This window comes from Lutjanus erythropterus, chromosome 14 (genome assembly GCF_056507025.1).
Source record: "Lutjanus erythropterus isolate fLutEry1 chromosome 14, fLutEry1.hap2, whole genome shotgun sequence".
In the NCBI taxonomy this organism is placed as follows: Eukaryota; Metazoa; Chordata; class Actinopteri; order Lutjaniformes; family Lutjanidae; genus Lutjanus; species Lutjanus erythropterus.
In genome coordinates, this window is record NC_139330.1 from 5488137 (window position 1) to 5513840 (window position 25704).

Below are 25704 nucleotides of genomic sequence, written 5' to 3' on the forward strand. Positions count from 1 at the left end.
TCTGATTCATCGCCGCCGTACAGATGGACTTTCTGGGCTTGTTGGGTCAGGGAGATGGAGATAGCGGCACATGCAGTGTTTGCGGTGGGCAGCGAGGTTAAAACACACCTGATGTGAACTCCCTGGACTGTGCAATCAGGGAGAGCGCTCTGAGCAGGGCCAGGTCACATGGGAGGGAAATCATGACGGGAGACAAACTGGAGACAAACCATTTAGGACTCAAATTGGCCCTGGGACTTCTCTACCCATCTGTCCGACTAAGCCTGGAAGCCCCGGGGCTCCCATTAAGCACAGCAGAGAGAAGCACCAGTGGAGTCGAGCCCAATCTAGATACATGATGTGTTCCTGCTGAATTCGCTCTCTGTCTTTAGAATAGCAGCTTATGTGTGTCAAGGATGAAGGCAGGCTTGTTATATAAAGCGGAATACTTTGAAGAGGAACGCCACAATCTCGTGGGTTTTCTTTGGTGAACTGTTTTGTTCATTCGGCTTTCAAATCTAACTCAGGCAATTAATTCAGCCTGGTCGGTACTGATAGATGCAATTTTTTTAAAAGCATGCAGCGAGTAAAGGAAAAGGTGTTTATATTCATACTTACTTGTTCACGAGGTCTTGACAAACACCAGTGTTGTGGCAGGGGCTGGAGGCACACTCATTGATGTCTTCCTCACAGTGAAGGCCAGAAAATCCCATCTTACATTCACAGCTGGAAAAGAAAAATCATTAATATTGATATTTTGTCTCCGATGGGTCTGTTCCCTACTGGCATATGCACAAAGTGAAAAAAAAATCATTAAGGGTTTAATGATATTAATTACACATCATATTTATTGTGATTGCACATACAGGCTGTAACACATGACTAGATTTGGACTCTTTTACTGAAACCAAATCCTGCCTGCACGACAAGAGCAATTACAGAAGTTTTTTTTTTTTTTTCAGAAACATTTAACTGATTGACCTCATTTCAACCTGAAATGGCACATGATCAAATCAATTAAACACCCAATCTTGAGAATTAGGACAAATCATGCCCTGCCAAAAAGAATTATTAATGCCAACTCTAATTCCATTTTTTTTTTTTGGTGAAAATTTATTCTTTAAGTATTTATGAATATGAATGACGATGTGTTAAAAGCCTTCAAAAATCTACAACTAACATTACCTACTGATAACACAAGTTTAAAATGCACAATTATGATCATCTTTGTTTTAAAATAGTTTTTTTAAAGAAAATGTTTGCCCTTTAAGGATGTGTCCCAGATGTCTGTCAGATTTGTACAAAAACAGGATTTTAATCAGGCATAAAAAGGGTTAGCTATACTCACAGGACCCCTGTCTCACTTCCTGGTTTAAAAAATGTGGGAATACTGTTTAAGCACTGGCGATGTTTTCTATTTCTTGACAAATTCATGAAATAATATTGCTATTAGATGTGTCTCAGCCACAGCATGTCAACTGTGTAGCCCTTCTAAATGAAAACTAATTAAGATTTAATTTTCAAATTAATTGTTTAAAATTGTGTATTTTGATTAGCATTAAGAGAACTCTGAGCAACTTTAAACCAGTCAAATGGTTACTCACTATGACTATGGTGTGAAATGAAAAAAATGACATTTTGTCAACTCTGTAAGACGTCGTCTCCGTCTGAGTTTCCATCCAATGGAGCTGACGTCAATTTTTAATAAAAAAAAAGGAGGTTTAATAGCTGAATTTGATTCCTTAAAATATATTTTCCCAGGATAATTAAAAAGTAAAAATCCACCCTTAAAATACTGTTTTGTCCTAATTCTCAAGATGAAAGGGCATATACTCAGAACGAATCTATTCTCTGGTTAATCAATGATCAATATTACAGTATAATGGCCTGAAACCTGTACAGGAACAGTTACCGGCACGGACACTCTGGAGTTTAAAGTCAATCACTACACTGACTGACATTTTCGTGCCTCCTACGAAATGAAAAGCTGGTTATGGACAACGGTCTTTACCTGTAACTGTTGACCCGGTCCACACAGTCGCCCCGGTTTTGGCACGGATTTGAGCTACACTCATTGGTGTCAATTTCACACCAACTTCCTTCAAATCCTGAAAGATAGATGAGATGGTCATGGATCAGCAGGCCCCACTACATCCCAAAAAACGTCAGGGCCGATGATAACAAAGGCCCCAGTGAATGCCATTTTAATGGAACTAGTAGCCCCTGTAGCATATCTCATCTTCCAGCTCTCAGCACTCTCTGTTTCCCCTTTGAGAGTGTGTAAGTCTAATAATACTTTAGTGCCACAGACAGATTGGTCTGAGGGTTAGTGGTTTGGGGTTTGGGAGGTGTGTGTCTGTGTGTGCAGCTGTGCATATGTGTCTGTGTGTGTGAGAGAAAGAGAGAGCGAGTAGGGGGACATCTTGTTAAGTTAGGGTAAGAGCGAGAGGCTAAGCCCAGGAGCTCTTTTGCCCTTGTTCATTAGGGGGTTGAGGGGCAGGATGGCTAAGCAGATCAGCATGGATGTTTTGTTGTACTTTTGAAGGCAGCTGGGAGCTTGTAATGTTCTGCCTGTCGGAGGTATCCCTCTGGTCCTTGATCTTGGTCTGGTCCATGAGATAAAGGCAAACTAATTGACTTAGTTTTATGACATAAAAAAAACTGAGTGCATTCTGGTGACTTTAAAAGACTGAAAAAACATAATAATAATAATGCTAATAATTTTTTTGGTACATAGATGCCTACAGATGATGATGATGTAACTCTTATAGTCCAATTTCAAGAATGATTGCAATAAGACAGAAAATTAATACTTAAAAATTAGGTACTTACTTAATACTTAAAATGAGAAAAAAAATGTGCCCCAGAGGTGGGAAGTAACTAAGTACTAACACTTCATTACTGTTTGAGTTTTCAGTTATCTGTACTTTACTTGAGTGTTTATTTTTCTGACAACTGTTTACTTTTACTCCATACATTTTAACACAAATGTCAGCGCTTTGTTCCTTATTTTCAAAACAGGCTTGTTACTTTAGTTTTAATGCATTTGAGGGGAATTATTGATCATTTTTAATTTGCATAATTGCATGCCACCATCCCGACAACAAGACAGCCACCCTAAGTGAATGGAATGATAACACATAGAAAAAGGAAACATGCATATCATGAATGACAGACAACATAAAAAGAGATGTAACAAGAAGAAAAATATATAACAAGAAAACTACATGACAAGACACAACAACACGAATGACATAAAAGACGTAACCACACAAAAAAGTCTTAACAAGATGAAAAACAACTGAAAGACGCAACAAGAAAAAGACATATGATGAAAGCTACATAAAAGATGTAATAGGATGAAAAACACATAAGATGTATAAAGAAAAATTAAGTATAAGATGTAAATAGACACAAACAACTTAAAACAACACAGAAGATGTGACAAGACAAAGGATGTAATGAGACGAAAAAGATGCAACATGACAAAAAAAAATACATAAAGACAAGGAACAACTACGTAAAACAAATAACATAAAGATGAAAAAGATGTAAGAAGACAAAAAAGATATAAGACATAACAAGATGAAAACAACAAAAAACAACAGAGGACGCAACATGACACGAGAAAAATAACAGAAAACGACATACAGACATAACAAAATGAAAAATGACATAAAAGATGTAACAAGATTAAAAAGACATAAGACATAATACGACGTAACAAGACACAACAAATGTCTCGTCTTAGTCCTCTCCATCTCTGTCTCTGTCTCTGTCTCTCACTGAGGAGGACGAGGTGTGAGTGTGGATGTATTTAGGAGAAATGGATACAGCAGGAATGAGCAGCTTCCTCTGCATCGCCAAAAGACATTTGCTGCAGCTGTTTTGCTGTCCAGGTGGAAACGGCAGACTTTAAGAGTCGCAGGGTTTATACAAACTGAACAGTGCCAGAAACAGGTTGTGATAATGGAAAGGAAAAAAAAGTGTGTGGCATAAATCAGGAGAAATGCAGAGGAATTTTGAGCCTAGGAGGAAACAGGGTGAGGGCAATGAAAAACAGGAGCCTCCTGGGAAAATTGGCAGGGTTGGTGAGTATGAGTGAATGAATAAAAACTATATAAATGAACCCCTTATGCACTATTGTATGGTGAGAAATAAGCCCAGAAAGATTTGAATTTTACAAGCAACAGAAAACATAACAATGAAACTGAATCTTCCAATAGTAAACCTGAAGTCACAGAGTTCAGATTCGAACTGATGAAAACCTTCAGTTTGGACCTAAAAGTACAAAAACTACACTTTCATACAGTAAAATTAAAGATACGGCATTCAGACCTGAACATCCAGAAGAGACCAAGGACAATAAATCAAACCTAGTTTATTGATTCTCTGTGAACATTTTTGCTTCCATACCATTGATTTTCCAGCTTTGTGTGACTGTTTCTGCTACTGCATCTGCTGCAAAGTGAACAATGACACAAAGATACCATTTCCTGTACAATCCTGCAATCACACTCTGAACTCAGACTTCCAAAAACGACTACTGTGTTGTCCCTGCAGAGCACCATCTGCCACGCATAATTAAAGGAGATACAAGCATATAACAAAGCGTTAATAAAACTAGCTTATAATGAGTGTCTCCTTGTCTCATTACGTTCACTCCCACAGCTTCAAGTTAGAGTTAAATCTATATTTGAATTATAATGGGTTTTGGCTCACGTAACTATAATTTCTCAGCTTAGAGAGAAGTGCTTGTATTAAAAATGATGAGGTTTAAAGTGATTTTTGAGACAAGCAAATGTAGTTTAATTTTGCAAATGTGAAACCTAGGGAGATAGTTTAACATAAAGAAATGTTTTATATATTGTATTATATTATATTATATTATATTATATTATATTATATTATATTATATTATACTATATTATATTATATTATATTATATTATAATCCATTCCACTGTATTATATTATATAAAACACCCCTGTCCAAGACAAAAAAATCACAACTTAACACTTAAAAAAAAAGAAAAAAGAAAGAGCTATTATAATCATCTTTGTTTTAAAGTGTATTTTTTATTAAAATGCTGGCCTTTTAAAATTGTGTCCCTCCATCTTACTTTCAGGTCAAGAAAGGTGAATAACAATAATTATATAATAATACCACTAGCAGATGTGTCTCGACCATAATATGTCAACTCTGTTGCTTTCCTGAATGAAAAGGCAGTAAGAATTATAATAAACAAACAAACAAACAAATAAATAACTCTGTGCCCCTGGCCACCCAGTCAAAAAAATCTAATATATGTTCATAAGAATTTATAAAATTATTTATTTACAAAAAAAAAAAAAAAAATAATGGTGCACATGATGGGTGCTCTTTGTGTTATAGATGATAATATATGTTGTTTAAGACAAATAAAAAAATATATACAAATCTAACAAACATTTGATGTACAGCTAATTAAATAATCTTGCATTTAATGTGACAAAAACTTTTCTGACATGTTTCACATTATAATGTTGTGACTTTTTGTGAGTTAACAGAATTCAAGCCCTCAGCCACAAAAAATGCTATTTAACATAAAATTAATTACTAGGAGGTTTGCTCGTTACAGGATATAATAGCCAAAAATGTTATGCTTTAAAATACAAAACCCCCCAAAAATACGGTTTTGTCCAAGTTCTCAAAAATCAGCGATAATCTATTCTATTCTATTCTGTTCTATTCTATTATACAGTGTTAATGTAGAAAAACCTTTAAGGAAGGTCAACTTTAAAAGTTTTCCATTTTACAACTCAATTATTTGCTTTATCCAAAAGGATTTTTTTTTATATTCAGAAAAACGCAGAAGAATAGCAGGTTAAGAGTACCGGATGTAATTTCAGGTTGCTGTAATCCACAAAAACAGACTGCTATCACTAAAGCAGAAAGCTGAATGGGACTCATTACCTAATTAGTGATGACTACAGTACATGATTACAGCCACGTACATTTCTCAAGGTGACCATGAAAAGGTCTCCTGTACTGTACATAATAACCATATATCATGTGCTAACACTACTATAATGCGGTGCAATTTCAACAAAAGTTTTTCTCATTTCACTACTTTCAAAATCCATTGTGAATCACAGATGACAGAAAATTATATACATCAAACACTTCTGAGTGCAGACAGATGCAGCAACTGTAAGCCATTATTTGTGGTCTGTTACTCAGCCAGATGAAACTGTTGATTATTAGGTATAAAATCTGGCCTAACAACTGAATGGAGCTCTCCAAGAAACCCTCACTGTGCATTTTTGACCAGCTGAATCAACTAAAATGTGCATCATTATGTTTAAAATAGACAAAGTAGGGGATCAAAATTCAACTGGAGTGATGCTAATGGGAAAAAAGTGAGACAGCGACAGAGACACAGCGACATCGACACGGACCCGTGCATCTTGGGAGTGTAAGAATGAGCAGGAATCCATGAGACCACAGAGAGCACAGAGCACCTGGTGAATTATGGGACAGCACAGGTTTCCCAAGCTGGTCTGTCAGTCAAACCAATGGTGGAGCACCTCGGGGACTATTTCGAATGTCACCGCAATGTAATGCATCTTCTGCCACTAGCAGTGACTGGAGGCTCCTCTTTGACAGAGTACAGAGAGGGATACCCAAGGCGCGTCCTCACGTAGTCATTCCATCATCTGGCTGCAGCTACAGTATGTGATCACTGCTCCAGCTGCCAGTAAACGTCTCCGAGGAGAAGAAATTGTGGGTAATCCCCCTGTGGATAGTGAACTAACTTTGATGGACGTTTCAATTGAAATATAACTGATGTCTTTATCTTAACAGTATGAATTTGGTTTGGGCGGCTACATTTGTGACTACAGTCTTCTTATCAAAGCTGCTGTCAGTCTGATGTAAAAACTCCTCACAGGGGCTTCATTTAAAATGATCCACAGCTTGTGCAATATAGATTATGGTCTTTGTGTGTGGTGTCATCTGTGTTACAGTACATCAAATCTCAGATCACTGATCGCTTCATCTGGGTGCAATTTTTACGATGAAACAAAAATGTATCATTATTGGTTTTCTGTCAGTTCAACTGTGTTAAGTTTTGGTCTTAAAGCTTCAACAAGGAGTTTCAACTGATTATGAAACAGCCTAATAATAATACTGATGCCTCTGTGTGACCATCTGTAAGAGGATTGGCTGTTTCTGTATAGTTATTTTTGATGTCTGCCACCGGGTCTCCAGGAAATCAGATGAAACAAGCCTGTATTTCCTTTTTTGTGGCCGAAGTTACAGCGAGTGGTACATTAGGCAGTTGAAAAGAAGCAGGAAAACATTTTTATTTAGATAATTTAATTTCTGACGTTTTATTTTGCTGTTATTATGTCCACATAGGCCACACAAATCAACAAAATATGAAAGTTTCTTGTATTATATCTTCAAATTGTATTCAGCATAATGCTTCATCTGACACAACACGGTGCACAAATGCAACATTTCCCCAAGATTCAAGGACTTCTGTTCACAGTTAAAACTGACCTGTAATAATAACAGCCTCATCTGGACAAATAGCGTCATGCTTTCAACACCAATGGCCAGATGTTTCCCACACATAAACTATTATAAATAAGAACAAAATGTGAGTTCACCTCACTCACAGTTCAGGACATGCCTGCTGTTGGTTTTCTACAGCTATCAAAGGGTATTTTAATAAAGTGGAGATGAAATATAAGATGAGAGACAAAATCATTTAATCCTTCTCTAATGTTTGATGATATAAAACAGTTTTTCACTTACATATTGCACATGCATGTAAACAGTGTGTATGACTTTCTAGAAGCCTTGAATGTGGTCTTTATAAACCCTTTTTTTCCCACCAAGAGCAAGCACTGAGGCGACTGTGGTGAGGAAAAACATCCTTTTAACAAGTCAGAAGCGGATCGAGGCAATTTATTTAAGGTGGAGACCATCCGCCAGAACCTGAGAGAGACGAGGAGGGAGAAGGGGAAGAAGACTGCAAATTTTACGTATGTATGCACATGGCATGTTCCTAGTTATTTTATATAGTATTTGTATTTTTGTCTTATTTATTTTGGATTCTATTTTTGTTTTATTTTTCTTACTGCATTTCCCCTTGTGCTGCTACTTTTTGTACTGCTGTGTCTCTTCTCTTCTGATAGTGACTAAAGCCTGGGTTATACTCCCAAATGGATCAACTTGGACACTGTGGATGTGTAGTACTTCTGTTTATACTACTCTCTGGAGTCTGCTTGGAGGACTTGGAGTGGCCACGTGGACAACTCTGTGTGGTCACAACAAATTCTTTGTTTTTTAAAACGGCAATAAATATTATATTGTGGATTTTCTATCAGAATATTATTGTACATTGTTTTTAGTATCCTTACTTTCCTACTTATCATAATAAATATAAACAACTCTGCAACATAAGTAATATAATATACATCATAATGTAATATACTATACATCAATTATAAAATGTAAATATTGTTCTTATCTATAATGCCTTGTTTAACAGTCACCTAGTGGCCACTCAGCAGAAACAGTATGGTCCTTATGCTCCTGTCTTTAACTGAGCAAACACTTCTCTCTAATAAAAGGGAAATGGATGATACTCTTAAGACTAATATTATAGCACTATGTGTGCTTGCTATGATTTTTTGTTGATGTGAAAAATGTGCCAAAGCTGTGGCAGTCTGCATTCAAACAGAAAGCGAATAAAAAAAAGGCAAAAGGAAAAAGAACGTGGCCACACTGCACAGAGAGGTTTGCTTTTGGATTCCCATTAAATAATTTCCATGCACCAAAATTTTTACTGACAAAATGAGAATTATGTCATACAGCTGCCTGATCCAGAAAGTCCAAGACTGTAAAAACAGACACATCTGGCACAGATCGACACAACATCAATCCTGAGCAACAAACCACTAAATTTAGGAAATTAACAACAAATATAAATGGACAGACAAACCAGATATCAAATTAGTCATCATAACTGTGTGTGTCTCATAATGAAGAAGAACAGGCTGCCTGTGAGTCCTTCAGATGCACTGACCAAAAACTGGGTTACTTGAATAAGTGGGTTAAGAATAGAAATCTCTTATGCATGTAAACACCAGCCACTGCAGCCAATTTAGCCCACTGGTACACACCTGGACCACCTCTTCAGCACCGCTAATGAAGGCACAAAATGATTAAACACTGAGTTTATTTAAAATTTGTTTACCGTACAGCTGTTACAGACACAGGCCTATTTTTATACATTATGTATACGTGTAGACGCCAACCTCCTTCTCACAGTGGTGAGGAAGTTTACACAAGCTACTTACTTACTTACACAGCTCAGACTACACACTTATTTTTCTGCTGTTTTATTTGTCTATTAAGTTCGCTGATTTACAAATAGCACACAGAGCCTTCATTGTAACAGTGGGAGTGTTTACTTGTGCTAAATTTTACTTGGTATCATGGCTATATTGCTTAATGAACACTCTTTTGTTAATTAACGGTTTAATACTGTGTTTGAATATTTCTGTTGCCAACAAATATACAAGCTAAGAAAACACCCAAGGCCACCTGCACAAACCTATTAAAGCTTAAGTTGCAAACTATTACTATGCTTTCCTAATTCCAACTTTGGCCTTGATCAGCCACTGGTGTATACTAAAGCACACAGCTTAAACTCTGCTAAATGTTTACGAGAGTAGAAGTGAAAAAAGACGTGTGGAACAGCCTGAGTGCATTTCAGAAAGAGGGGTTAGTGAAAAATGTCAGTTTTAATGCAGAGAATCATTCTTACTGTGTCAGACTCTGACTTAAAATCAAAAGTCCATCAGTAAACTGTCTTATTTGTTTGATCCATATTTTCATCTTGACTCGCCGTCACCTGCGTTTTGTCCCCGTCAGGTTATAGCTCATAAATATATTTTTTAAAAAATCAAAGGATTCCAGCACTTTATCACCCATAAAGAAAATCCATGTTGGGTGAATGATGAATTATTGGACTACACTGAATTAAATGTGTTAACGTCTTTACTCCTTTCTCAAACACATTAATATTTCTGCTCCGCTGGATTAAAATGGCTCTGCCTTTTGTTTGCCTGTTGCCATTTAGGAGCCATTTTTTTGTTTGGGGCCCCCAAACATATTTTGCATAGGGTCCCCAAAAAGCTGGAAACGGCCCTGGCTTTCATGTACACACTTAACTCAGGATGAACAGTGATTAAACTTATTCTGATCAGCTGTTCTGAAATTGAAAATTTTGAGTTTCCAGTCTCAGGGTGAGTCAAATGAGAGTTCAGGATTAGGCTCAGAATTTGTTAGACCTGCTTCTTGAAACAGGCCCAGGGTGTGTTGTCTCAGAGGTTTGCGTTACAGACAGCCACCTCCCTTAAAAGACCTAAAATAAAGGAAATACATGAGTTGGCTCAAATTGTATCCCTCTATTGTAAGATCCACACTTCATGACCCTGTCAAGCCACCCTACAATGGAAAAATCAACCTACGCTGTGAACTTGAAAATTTGAAAAAAAAAAAAAAACATCATGAAATCAAATTGCACTCAGCAGTGTGAAAGGGCTGATAGTACTTCTGATCTCTCTGTAATTTAACATAAACTTTTTGCAGGTGTTTTTGTTTGCTGGTCTGTATGTTTCAGTCTGAAGGTTATGACCTCGTCTGTCATATCGCACAAAAAGTGTAAGATGTCTTTTAGCAGTTAAAAGAACAAACCAGGGATAAAATATGAGCAAACGGTGGGTTTTCCTTCGACAGATGACAAGAAAAGAAGACTTTCAAAGAGGATGCCAATGTTGCTCTACTTCTGCTGGGTATGTAAGTCATTTGCATTTGTTTGCTAACATGTCAACCATAAGAACATTAAATGTAAACACATTCTTATGTGAGCTTGTACGTGAACTTTCTCTCTGCCTATAGAGGACAAAAACATGCTTAACACACCCTCAGCTAGTTACTACAATTTAACATTTCAACACAGAGAATAAATGAGATTGTGACTTTATATATCATCAGCAAAAATGACAAATATCGGCTGTGCTTTAGGGCATAGTTTCCACTGGGACATGTTTCTGCCAATTTTTTAAAATCCCAGGTTTTTAACATTTGAGTAAATCACGATGTCCTTTCTTAACAGTGTCCTCTACTGCCCAGCAGTCATCATCAAAATGAAAGAGTACTCTGACTTGATACAAATGCAGATGCACGCATCTAGGTCGCCTGTGGCTGTTTCTCTGTGCTCACAGCAATAAGCTTCATGAGATGTAGAGAGCGTTTTTTTTCTGTGAATTTTGCCTCTCAGGCTGCACACAGGCTGCCTTTAGCCATTTGATTGGTGGAGCTTGCTGGAGCTCCACGTAGCCTGGCAGCTTTGCCAACAGCAGACACCAATCAGTGATGGAAAAAAATGAGTAAAAATTGTGGTTTAATCTCAGATCTCTATAACTGAAACTATGCATTCACATACAATAGACTCCTTGACTTCACTGAAGACCTCAACATCTGAAACTAAACCTGTGCCTGCGGCTCTGCAACATAAAACAAGAATATTCTGTCAGCGCTGAGCTCCGTCTCCACAGATTTACATAGAGACCATTTGGGTATTTTTACCTGCTGTGAAGCATTCAGGGGTTAAACATCAATATGTTAGAAGCTACTGATGACTGAGAATTTTTATGAAGGGGAAAACCTCTGATACCACTAGATATGTGCTCATTAATGCCTTTTCTGCCCTTTTTGATGCAGCTGTTGTTCTGGCTGGAAACAGAGGTCTCAAAGCTAAAATGGAAGAAAAGAACCACCTTTTGCCCTCAGCAATGGAATATCACTAGTGTGCTGAGACCTTTGCTCACTGAAGGGCACGCTCCCATACTGAGACTGAACACCTGCTACATTTCAATATTTTGTTGCCTCACTTTCAGAATATTACACGAGATACTACTGTACCTCTCCAAATGGAGCTTTGATTTACATTCTATAAAATTTGTGTAAAATAAAGTACAGTCATTGAATGCCTCTTGTCATGGACATTAATGTAATTTCTCATGCAAAATGGCAGAAAATACTTATTTCAGCTTCTCAAATTCTCGGAGAGTTCTCACTTTTCTTCATTTATCAAAATGTTAAACTGAGTATCTTTGGCTTTGGGCTGAGAAACTGACACATTTAAAGATGTAACCTTAGACTCTGAAAAACTGGGATTGATGTTTTTCACAATTTTCTGACATTTAATAGTCATTACTGCCCAAGATTAAATATGACCATCAACTTAAAGGGAGCCACAAATCAGAATACCTATTTTTTATCTTTTTGGTGATATCAGATGTAGAGATGTTTGCCTTCTCTCTTCTATAAATGGCACTCAGCCTGTGGGGCTCAAAGCTCAGGAAAAAAAAAAAACATTCTGCACAAATTCTCTTATTTCTAAGAGAAAGAAATGCGTTCTGGTATATTCTACTGTGGAAAGAAAACAATTCCTACATAAACTAGTCTGTGGATTATCATGAATAACTGGGTCATGATTTGTGGAAAGAGACACTGGTTTTGAATTTTTCTAAATATATATTTTTTGGCACTTTGAGCACCACGGGACTAGTGCCATTTAGTCCCATATCTGTAAAACTCACTCACTTCAAAATTATGTAGATGGATACACAGCACTACAGGCAGGAGGAAAAAACAGACAAATAAAAAACTGACATTGGGAAAGTAGAGTTCTTAATTACTAACCCAATCGGGCAAGTAGTTAAAAAAAAATCTAACTACTTGCCTGATCATTAAAGTTGAACCCTGCAGTGTGGTCTGTATTATATGTACCCTCTATGCTCTAGATGCTGCTGCTATGTAAAGCCAAAGTTTTACCTGAGGACTTCTAGTAATTTGTAATAATTGCAGAGGTAGACTGTGATCTTAATCACGGGAAAATCTGCCATGTGTGTAATCTATGAAGTAAAAATTCCACTTCAATTTCCCATATTTTGACAAACAGAGGTCCTGTGATAATATTATTCACATGCAAACCAGTATCTCAGTGATCTCAGTCCATAATTTTTTTGACATCTGTTTTCTGTTGTCAGACAACTGAACAAGTATGAAATTTGATCGAGGCTCATAATATGTTGAACAGCAGTCAACAGCTGCACTGTGTGATTGGCTGTACTGACATTTAAAATGAGCGATGATGACAGAGAAGGTTAGCTGCAAATGTTTGTTTATGCTCAGAGCAGACGCAGAAAGTGGGCAAAACAACTCAAAACTGTATTATTAATGTGGCTACTGGAGAACAGACACTCCGCTTCTGAAACATTGATGTTACGCAGAGCCTTAACAGCGTATCCAGGGGATAATGTCAGTAAACTCCAGTAAAATGCATTCTCTTCCTATCCTGTGCAAATAGCGTACGAAACAGGGGGGTCACATGAGGTAATACTAGTCACGTGCAAATAGGGGTTAAGCCTGGACACTTGCGTAAAAAAGATTTCTAATCTGCACAGACACCTTTAACCTTAAAGTTATTAGCAGTGTTTTGGGGCTACAACTAATGATCATTTTCACTGTCGATGAATTTGTTGATTATTTTATCTATGGATTGATTAGCCGTTTTGTCTGTAAAATGTCAGAAAATGGTGCCATTAGTTCAAGATGATGTCCTGAAATGTCTTGTCATTCAGTTTACTATCAGAGAGGAGCAAAGACATCAGAAAGTGTCCACATTTAAGGGGCTATAATCACAGAATACTGACTTTTTAAAAAATAATAATGACACAAACCAATGAATCCGTTATCAGAATAGGTGGTGATTAATTTAATAATCAATGACACCATCGCAGCTCTAAAGTGTTAATATGGCTGCTGATGAACAGACACTCTACTTCTAAAAGACTGATGTTCTGCAAAGCCTTATCCCTAAATCCAGGAGATAATGACAGTAAATTCTAATTAAATACAGGCTTGCTTATCCTGTGTAAACAGTGTACGAAATACGGACATGAGAAGGGAGATGGAGGTCTAAATCACATGAGACAAGTCAGTGTAAGTAGGGCTTAAGGCTGGACACTTCTGTAAAGAAGTTTTCCAACCTGCAGTTAAAAAAAGTTTTACATGTTATTAAGCATCTGATGAACTAATATGAAAAAAGACGACAAACTAAACTTTGTTAATCTATAAAACACAAAGAATACATTAAGTTCAGTTGATATGTATTTAGTAGCGTAGGCCCAAAAGTTAAAGTGCATTATGTTTAATATCACTAAACAGTGCTGAGAGAAGGAAAAAGATCAGTGATATCCACATACATCTGCCAGGACATCTGGTTTATAAATTGAGACACATCTACTGTAAGTCATTTTGTCTCCCTCCTCTATAAAAGAGAATAATCACCTAAAATAAAATGAAGCGAGGACGGACTTTTCCAACACATCTTTGGCAACACATGTTCTCAACACATCTTTTTCAATATCATATTAAGTATGTGTCAGTTCTCTTGTTGGCACAGCTTCACAGTAGCTCATTAACCAACTGTTTGGTAGGACACAATCTCAATCTTGTGGAAGGTGAAGGCTAGTGTAGCATGCCATGCAAATAAAGGGGTTTGTTCTCCATCTGGCCAGGAACACCTCTGGGGATATTCTGAGCCATGGAGACCAAATGGTTTTTGCATGTAAAGGGACCACACAATGCTTCTGAATTAATTCACTATACTGCAAGAATCATATTTCTCCACTTCACGCAATAGATTACAGGCAAACAGATTGTATCATGGTCAAAAAGCACAATTTTAACACTGAAATATCATTTCTCATCCGGAACCCAATGGAAAGGTGATAACGTGCACAGGGACATTCTAATACAGATGAAAATTATGTAACATATTATGACGTCCTGCACAAATTACAATTCATACATTCAGTGCTATAGTCACATAATGCTCTTTCTATTACAGAAATACAAAAATGTGAGACATTATTACCTCTTGTTCAGCTTAACGGAATATTATATTTGCATAAACATTCTGTCTGTCTGTCTGTCTGTCTGTCTATCTAATTAAAAATATAATATATAAATTGTGTTTCTATATTTAGTATGAATTGTAGTTGAAGACTAGATATTGCTCTTAAATTGCTGTTATCGTTTTATTGTTATATGTCATAAGTGTTGTTTATTCCTGGCTAGCTGTTCAAGCTGCTCCATTACTTGTCTTTACCCACTTAGTCATTATATCCACATTATGTTATTGGAGTATTGTTCAATTATTGATGGGGACGCCAGGAAACATAGCTACAACAAGCAACCTGATGATTATTTATCAAAAATCTCACTGTGTTCATATTGATCTATTTGAGGATTTATGGTTCGTTATTTTAGAGAAAATGTGTTTATCAGTATATATAACATGAATCACAGCTTGTCCTAAAAATATTGAAATATTATTTATAAGCCATATCACCCAGCCTCAATGTGTTCTACATTTTGTGTGCTGTAAACACACTTCAAGGCAGAAATATTGGCTATAACAGAAATAATCACTGGTTGAAAAACCTCCTAGATTTGCAGGACTGTGAACATATTTTAACACCAGTTATTTGTGCCTTTAAGAGCAATGTCTTTGTCAATAACAATGAAAGATCAAAAGATTAAAATTCAAATTTTATTATTTTACTTGATGAGAAGAGTTTTTAAATGGTTATGAAACTGCCCCCTAATACTGATTCATGAATATAATCAACATGAGCAAACTATTTTCGTCTGTTTTTATATAGTTATTCTTAATGTCTCCCACCAAGTCCATGAAATCAGTGTTTACATTTTCCCAGGCAAAATTACAGTGACTCATCCGTTAAAGAGCCAGTTAAAAGGAAGCCGGAGGAGATAATTTTATTATTTATGTTATATTTTGTGGTAATGGTGGAGGCAACACTCCTGCTTCCGTCCACGAGGGCCTCCAAATAATAATAAAAATAACGATATTAAAGTTCCTTGTAGTAGCTTTAAACTTTCATTATTGCCATTATTTTCTGCCTTTCAGACAGCTGTAAGTGGCTGCTGAGAGACACAGTTGAAGGGCACGCAACAAAAACCTTCATTTAGACATTTAAACCTTTAGATTTCAACCCGGCATGCTGTACGTAACATGTGCAAATTGTTCTTTGTGCAAACATTTCAGCAACCTGAGCAAGGACGCCCGAGCCTACAGACTGTGTACAGGACTGAGAATGTGATGTAACTCTGCCCTGTGCCGTAATCCGTGTTGAGTGATGCTATGCGTGTTTGTTTCATTTGTTGTGGTTGTCGGCTGGTAACCCTCACCCCAACCTCTACCCTAACTCTCCCATTTTCAGGTTGCTCTTCTATCAGGTTTGGCACTCCCTGCTGAGGCTCCTCATTAAGAGGAAAGTGGAACATCTGTGCTGGTCAGGCAAGATGACTTAGGCCTCCTGGCCAGAGCCTCAGCGGAGAGTCACTGGTAGGAAGAACAAAAACTTCCTACAGGAGCCCTCTTCTATGAGCAGAGGATAAATGCTTCTCTTATGTTTTCTTATAAGAAGTCTCTTTCAGCTGGCTCTGGGTTTATTCTGGCCTCCAGGTTCTCATACTATACCTTTGTAGACAAAACTCATTTCCATTGTGGCTGTGTTTTACAAATCCCTTTAATGCTTCTCCCAGTAGGCACCTGCTAATGGCTGCCTTTTAGTTCCTGTGTTGAACTGACGAACAGTAAAGTTGCCACATCACCCTTTTTGTGAGACTGATATATTCTACTGAAGTGTCTTGGGAGAACTATGGCCATACACTTCACTATATAACACATCCAGCACTGTAAGTTTGAGAAAAATGATCATTAAACCCACAGTGAAAGTGCTTATCTTTAATAAAAGACTCGTGTCCACTGCTATCACATATTGTTGGAAGACTGGCCACAGAAAGTTTGACAGTGACCATCCACTATGAGAGGATTACTGTTGTCTCCTGGGTGTCCTCACATCAGATACCAGTGACTCTTCAGTCCACAACAAGCTAAGAAGTCGCACACAGCAAGAATCTCAGCACAACTGAGAAAACAGATAAAATCATACCCAAAGAGGAAAATAAGGCAAAGCTTTTTTGAAACAGCGCATAATAGTTAAACTTAAAGGAACAGTTCACCTCTAAATCAAAAATACATATATTTTCTCTTAACAGCAGCACCATTTATTCATCTAGATCAGTGTCTCAATCATAAATATATTAGGCTCTCCAAGAACAGTGTGACCAGATGTCCTGAATTACAAATCCTGTCCTTTTAGTCCTGAAAATGATCTATTATAGTAAGAGATAATATTAACGGTGCACTGATCGGGCTCATTTAATAAATAACAGATTGTTGTTGTCGTTCAACCTGTTTTAAACCAGATACTGACGAGTGCTGCTGTAACCGTGAGAGGAATTTATGACAAAAACTAAAAATGTGTTTCTACACTCCCACAACTTAATGATAATCTTATGTGCTAAAAAGGTGTTTAAAATAACTTTAACACACCTGTTTTTCATATCATCCTCAGGTTCCGCAACTGATCTTCATAAATTTAATAACAAGTAAAGTTATTCTAAATGATTCTGTTTGAATCCTTCTGACGTGACGCACCAAAACCCCCAACTCCCTCTCCTAAACGTCATCCATTCTTATCTGGTCACCCTATCCAGGTACCATCATTATGACTGACGTTAGAATACAGTAGTGGAGCCCTTCCATATTCCGCTTTAGACAGTTCATGCAGGAGGCATGTTTATTCCTAATAAGAAGATTATTTATTGTTGACTGTTGTCAGCCACACTGCCTTCACAGTAAGGCAGAGGCTTACTGTCATCACAGTTTTAGCTCGTAACTAATCGTAGATGACATGTGCACAATGTACGCATGAATCTGACTGCAGCAGGCTGATACTGAGACAAAAATATTACTCGAAATTACACTACCATGTCATAGTTTAAGTATTTTGATTATTGTAAATTAATTTACTTCATTTTTAAAATGGTAGGTAATTTATCAGCGTACCACTAGAGAGAGGACTAATACCATAGCTTGAGAATCTAGACTGTTTTGGTGTAAGCTGCCAAGTTTTGGAGATATGAGGAATAATGATTTCTATCTTGTGTTGAATATAATGGAACTAGATGGCATCTGACTTGTGGTGCTCAAGGCGCCACAAGCCACAAGCCATTTTATGATAAATCTGAAAAACTCAACAGTAATGTCTCCTTCCAGAAAGCATTACCTGGTTACTCCAGATAATCCGCAGACCTTGTTGTGAGCAGTTTCATGTAGGAACTACTTTCTTTGTGGTAGGAAGAAAATAGTTCTGGGAGATTCTACCATAGAAAGAAAGTAGTTCTTACATGAAACTGCTCACAGCAAGATCTGTGGATTAACTTGAGTCACCAGGTCATCATTTCCAGAAAGAGACATTGCTGTTGAGTTTTTCAAATGTATTTTTTGGTGCTTCGAGCACCACAAGCTGAGTGTCATTTAGTTCCATTACATTGGAGAGAAGGCAGACATCTGTACGGTCGATATCTCTAAAACTCTGCAACTCACAGCAAAAATATCTAGCAGGATAAATAGCACTACATGAAAGGGAGGAAGAAAATGATGTAGTTTTGATTTTGCATTTATCTCTGATGACATGTCATGGTCATTTTATGATGCATTACAGTAAATATATTACAGATTTCTCCTTTAAATTCATTTGATTGAAGAACTATAATAAAGATTTGATCTGGACAAGAGATTTTACAGTTCAAAAAATCATCTCTAACATATCTTTGGCATTTCTATACTGCTATTTCTTGTTAGTTATCAGCAATAAATCACATAGACAATATAGCAGTCTACAGTAGCTCTACTTTACAGTATAAATATGTATAAGCTAAAGCACTGATCACCTTCCTTTACTGCTGACCTACCATCTCCCTCAACATGTCAACATCTAAATTGTTTAAATGATCCAATGATCCGTGATGTCCTCGTGTCAAACTTGGTGAAATAACAAGGAAAAACCAACTTCATGCTTGAACTGCACTTCAATAACCCCTCCAAGTGCAAAATACACCCCAAGTCTAGACAACTGATTCCATAATACGGCCTCGTTAACAGCACAAACCTTCATGTCTACCCTGAGGCGTGTTTTAGCGTGGTGCAGCTGCCATGATTTCCAACTGTGCCCACGTACGAGAGCACACACTGTCTCTATTTGAATGTGGACCATGTGGATTCAGCTAAGCTGCAGTTGGAAGGCATTTTGGGCTGTGCACCAATTCCGGACTGGTGCAATAATGTTTTCATTTCATCACTCAAGACTCAAGACAAGCAAATGAGAGGGTCTGAACTATAACATACGCTTGTTTTACTTTAAGTGCTGTCATACTGTATTTTACGCCAATTACACAACCGAGGTCTGACTGAGATGTGTGCCATCACATGTCGTATTAATGCGTCTCCTTAATTCAGTTAATTTTCTTGCCGTGCCCTTCTATCATACAGCATGCAAAATAGTAAATAAGCAACTGAAAGCCATGGACAAAATGGCTAATTAGCGTTGACTTCATAACAAGTTAACCTTGATAATGTTTACCGTGCTGTGTCCATCTTGAGTGCGTGGGACGAGATTTGTTTATGGCAGTAAATCTGGCAGACACTTGCAGACAATTCTAATTTAATTAGGCCCGCAAATAATGTAAGGCCTACACAATTTCCTTGACAAATAACCTACACTGAATGGTAAATAACAAGTCTGTAAAATTGTTGCACTGGAGTGGAGCCATGTGGTTGTATAACAGCTCTGTGTTTGTTGAGTAGTAGCTATGTAGGATGGATTTATGGTGAATAATAATGGAGAGTAGTGACTCACAATGCTTGTGTGAAGTGAAAACGACCAAGCCCACGCAAAGCTCTTGGTGTAATGTATGCAGCCAGCACCTAATTTCCTATTCCTCTCCAAGGAAGCCTTCTGAAACTAACCCAGTCGCTCTATTTATATCTGGCAACATCTTTTCATCTCTGCGCTGATAGAGCCATTAGGTACAGTACAGCACAACCCTATAGCATCTTAACCTGCTCACTGATAAGTCTGAATGTTAAAATTTATAATTCCAGAGCTATCACAGGAGCATACTAATACATTTTCTTAACAGGTCATTTCTACAAAGTAAGTGGTCATTTCACACTGACACGTGTGAACTGCCGTAGTCTTCCATGAAGGATGAAACAACCATCTTTTAATCATTAAGTTTGCAGGAGGTTCATTAAATGGCCCGTGGAACATACACACAAACAATACACCAGAGGACCAGTAAAATCTGCTTTGTTAGCCCATTAATGAACATGCTTTTGTGTGTAGGGATGTCCTTGAGGAGTGAGGATCTAAATTTACAAATTTTAGAACATATACAGTGCATTTAGACCGTGCATGAAACTGCATGTTACACATGGATCTGCTGGGCTTTGTCTGGATTTATTTGATGGCTTGCTAGTATAGTTCAAGGAACAATATGTAGCAGTTACACATGCAAATTGAGCACTGCTGCACAGATAGTGAGTTGGCGCCATACAGTATACAGATTGATATCCTGTTTAATATACAGTCTATGGCTGGAGCTCAGAAAGAGTGCAGGACCTGCACAACATCGTAAATCGAGAATAACAAGCGATGACGAGTCCTCCACTGTAAGGTCATCAGCTGTTTATAACCATCAATTGCATGTCAGTCCACTATCCGGAAAACAAAGGCCCACTGCTCTGAAAATGCACACTCTGGACTTTGACTTAGTGACTGCCTGTCTCACTGCCTGCCAGACTCCATTGACATATTGCTCAATTTAACCGATATTAACATCTACGGCTTCCACAAGATTGTTAATGATTTCTTACAACTCATAAACAGACACTTACTCATTCAGCAAACATTCGGCATAGATTTTAACTCTAATTAATGTGAAACTGGCAAACAAAGCAGTTTTTCCAGCCCCAAACAGAGATTTTTAAAGGCAGACACCACGGCTGCAGGGTTAATTATGTTCAGAGTCTTAAAAGCAAATATTTTTTCTTTTCTTTTCTCCTTTATGACAAACTGAATATCCTGAAGTTGTGGACAAAACAAGATATTTGCAGGGGTCATCTTAGGCTTTAGGAAACAGTGATCAACATTTTTCACCATTTTCTGGCATTTTATGGACCAAAAAAAAACAAATAAACGTATTAAAAAACTAATTTACAGATTAATAAAAATAACTGTTAGCTGCAGCCCTAGTAGAAACCTTGCAGTGTAACATCCTTGGAAGAGGACCCACGACCTCTACAGATATAAACAGCTGATGCTAAGGTTAAGTTTAATTCTTTGACATATTTTGCCAATAAATCCCTGTCAATCTTACACAGTGCACCTTTAATTGGTATTTTTTTTTCAAATTATTAGTTAAAATTAATGTGCTTGATGTTTTGGTAATATATGAAGAACAAGGCTCTCCTACAGAACATATCTGTAATTTTCTTTATCCAAAGCTGACTATTTCTTTTTCATAATATTGACTGGTCTTAATGTTGGTGTGTGTGCAAAACATGGTGAGAAGCACCGTTAAAAGGACTTTTATCTTTGGCTGAGGTGATGGGAGCTTTACCCAGATGATCTGTTTGGACAGTTAATAAGCGCAAGAAAGAAAAATGCAACAGCATTATGCAAAACAGAAAGAACTATTCAATCAGGAATTGATTGTAATGACTAAGTGCACATTTGGCTAATAGGCTGTAGACAAAATAACCTACTGTGGCTTTTTGTCAGACATGAGAAAAAATTAAGTTCTAATTGTTTAATTGTGCAAAGTGAAGATTTTAATCAGGGTGTTGCAAGGTACTGTTTCTATAAATAATCATCATATGGCGGGGGGGCAGCATGAAATGCTCACGCTCTGAGGGTGTAGTCCAGTATGTCGAACACCAACAGCTGATTCAACATTGACTGTAAAGACACTAACCCAGCCATCATCAGGAGAAACCAAACCAAGATAAAGCAGCAGTCAATTTCTTCTTGTGAAAAGTAAAAAGACCAAAAGTCTTCCTTGTCTGACTTTGTAAAAATGTAAAAAATGTAGATTTTTAAATGAAAGACACAAGATTTTATTTATCTTATTGGTCTTTCACCTCCTTACATCACTTGAAGGCTTTTTTTAATGTGGGCTCTTATCAAACTCGGTCAAGTGATTGGATTATGCTGCAGGTGCCGGCTGTTTTCACTGAATTTGGAAAATCAAGTTTTTTCATATTGTGCACCTGCGACATCAAACGACATGCAGAACTGTTGAAAGTTTTCCTCATTTTTATCTGCAGAGCAATTTAAATTTTAACTGTATCAGATTTTACTTTGAGATATTCTTGGTTTAGTTGTCTCATTCACTTTAAATTTTAGCTGTTTTTATTTATTATTTAGCTTTTTATATATTTTTAAGGTTTTATTGTGTTTCTTATATTTCTTACTGCTATTTTATACAAGTTTCTCATTGGTATGTCTTTAAATAAGGTCTCTACCTCAATGTATTTCTGAGTTAAAATGAAGGGTAAATGAATGAATGAACAAATAAATTAATTAATTAATCAACAAAAAGAAAAAACAATCAATTTGATGCCAACTTTCTGGCAAGCCAGCTTTAATCATTATACTTACCACCATCTTTAAACCATGGCCAGCCATTAACTGGATTCGAGTTACATGGACTATTTAAACTTCTCCTGACAGCAGCATAAAATTAAGTTCTTTGAGTTTTTCGTTTACTGTTGTTTGTTTTCCCCAGATGTATCAGAAGTACAGCTCAACATATGAATCATGCAAAAGAAAACAACATTCATTTTCTCTGTTGATAAGGTGCCCTTTTGGCAAACCTCATACATTTCATAGGGAAGATACAAACAATACACTGTGACCAGAATATTTCTGTCTTCTTTGCTGGAATGATCCATAATCCAAGTAGTGAATTAGTGTTTTGTATGATTTTTTTTCCAGTATTTAAGCTGTGTAGATTGTCTACCTACAATAACCTACTGAACAAAATGTTGTAGTTACACTTGAAAAGTGGGCTAAATGGAAAAAAAAAGCACTATTAGTGTGAGGCTGTGTGTTCACTCACCAGCTGGACATCTGCAGGAGGCTGTTCCATTGGAGCGTGTCAGGCAGGTGGAGTTGTTCAGGCAGGGATTGTGGAGGGGGTCGCAGGGGTCATAAGGCTGGTTGCACAAGGGGCCACTGAAGAAGGGGGGACAGGTGCAGGAAAACTCCCCAGGTACGTCTGACTCCTGACACTGAGCTCCATTTAGACAGGGCCCAGAATCACACTCTTTCACATCCTCTGCACAGTCCACACCTGTCCAGCCTGGGGAGCACAAACACCTTGGATACACCAGAGAGGAGATGTGGTCAGAGATACTATCATTTTGGAATTAATTAAAATTATTCCTAAATAAATAAACACTTGCTACTTATTTAGAAGTTTCAAAGGGTAAAAGGGCGTCATTCTCTTTGGGAGGTGTGCTACAAATGCATATTGCAACGGTATGGCGGTGCTGCAAATAAACTACCAGGTTTAGGGAGTAGTGAGTAGAATACATGTAGAATACATGTAAAGGGATTATGCAACTAAGATACCAAAAAAGGTAACTAATCAATTACATGCACAGTGCACACACATTACAACACTTCATGAGTCTCACAACAGCACAAAATCAATCCATTATGACGGCCTTTAGTGAAAAATACTTTCACTGGTTGGAAATGTCAACATTATTTTGTCTTTAAATCAGAAAAAAATAAGAATAAAACTACATTTTACTTAATGGCACATTTCAAGGTCACCTTACATCAAATAAACAACATCACAGTACAGTGACAGTTTTGCCTTCAGTTGACTGTCATCATCCAAGAACTAAACATCTAATAAAAAAAAAACATTTACAGGAAAGACCAACTTCTAATGTTAGCTACACAGATAAACACTGATGTTAACTACACATAAATCCAGTTAGCTAGCTAACCTGTCAATAATATGACTGACAAATATTTTGGGACTGTAGGTGGTGATGCTGGTGACCAGGATGGTTTGGGTAAGAACAAGTTTATGCCAGTTTACTTAAAGTTTGAGTGGCATACTTGACAAAATATATATAAATGTGCATAATTAACAATAAACCTACAATGAAAAAAAAAAGATTCTATTAGACTCAACAATGCAACCATACTTGGTATTGAGGTAATCCCAATGTAATGGAAAGTAATCAAGTTACATTACTTTAATATTGTGATACTTGTGTTAATTTACTGACAATATTTTTAAATAAACTGTATTGAATACATGCTTTAAATAACTCTACTAACCCTGTAAACTACCACAATACATTTACTTTTTTAAATTAAAACGATACACAGGACACGTCTTTCTGCAATCAAGTACACAGTGTTACATCGACACCGCACTCTTGGATCTTGGTGTGAGACCATGCAGGGAATTTACAGGTTAATTGAACTACTGGTCAGTGCAGCTCTTCATTCTGGACAGCTGAATGTAGGACACAGGAGGTTAGAGCACTGAGTGGGGATTAAATGGAAATGTATGCACGCTAGACAGAGAGAGAGAGAGAGAGAGAGAGAGAGAGAGACAGGGACAGAAAAACAGAGAGAGCACCAGAGTGTGTGTGTGAGAGAGAGAGTCTGAAGTGCCTGCTCTTAAGGCAGGTGAATATTCCACTTGGTGGCAGTGAGTACCCGAGCACCACCAGCCACTCCACCTTGCATTCCTTTTCATCCTCTAACTTTTCCACCTGAAGCAGTTTTTACATCTCCCCAGCGAGAAGGGGGGGCATTAGCTGAAGCAGATACACCAGCTTTTTCCTCCAATGAGTCACAGATCCCCTGAAACCTTTTCATGCTGTGAGCCATTGATTGACTCATTTGTTTTACCTGCCATCTGCAATTCATTATCTCCGCTGCCAGTGGAAGGACATATTGCTATCTCTGAACGGCTTCTTTTTCTGCATTTATTAAGTGACTGATGCACCTCGTGAGGACGGCGCCCTCGAGCTAGCTCGCACACCTACTTGTAGCTGTTGAGAAGGTCTGTGCAGGTGGCGTTGTTTTTGCAGGGCTGCGATAAACATTCATCAATTTCTTGTTGGCAGAATTCCCCCTCCCAGCCGGAGTGACACACACACTCATAACTCTGCAACACAGAAAAAAGAAACACTAGATTAACACTGACATATAGTGACACCTTACATCTGCACTGGTCTTGCTATAGTAATATTTATAATGCACTCACTCTTAAGAATTGGAACAAAACTGTATTTTGAGGGGGGTTTGGATTTACTCCTCAATTATGCTGGGAAAATATATTTTAAAAGATTAAACTCTTGGCTATTAAACCATTAAACGGGCCAACTTTCTAGAGATTCAATTTTTTCAGATGGAAAATCTGACGGAGTTGACGTCTTACAGGGTTGACAAAATGATTTTTTTAGTAGTGAGTAGCCATTTTATTTATAAAAAATTGCTCAGAGGTCCTTTAATGCTAATCAAAATACACCATTCTTATTAAGCTTTGATTTAAAAGGGCTTGACATGTGGTTGAGACACATCTGATAGCAATATTATTAAATGAATTTGTTGAAAAATAGAA

General features: G+C 37.3%; 1 protein-coding gene across 1 annotated transcript in view; it reads right to left on the reverse strand.

The window, feature by feature from the left end:
- Positions 1 to 25704, reverse strand: part of eys (EGF-like photoreceptor maintenance factor) — a 266834-nt gene that overhangs the window by 136250 nt on the left and 104880 nt on the right. The window contains exons 25-28 of the mRNA XM_084736538.1: positions 25127 to 25248; positions 23167 to 23426; positions 1991 to 2087; positions 598 to 705 (exon numbers count right to left, since the gene is read on the reverse strand). Of these exons, the coding sequence (XP_084592664.1) occupies positions 598 to 705; positions 1991 to 2087; positions 23167 to 23426; positions 25127 to 25248 (587 nt within the window). The remainder of the gene's footprint in view (positions 1 to 597; positions 706 to 1990; positions 2088 to 23166; positions 23427 to 25126; positions 25249 to 25704) is intronic.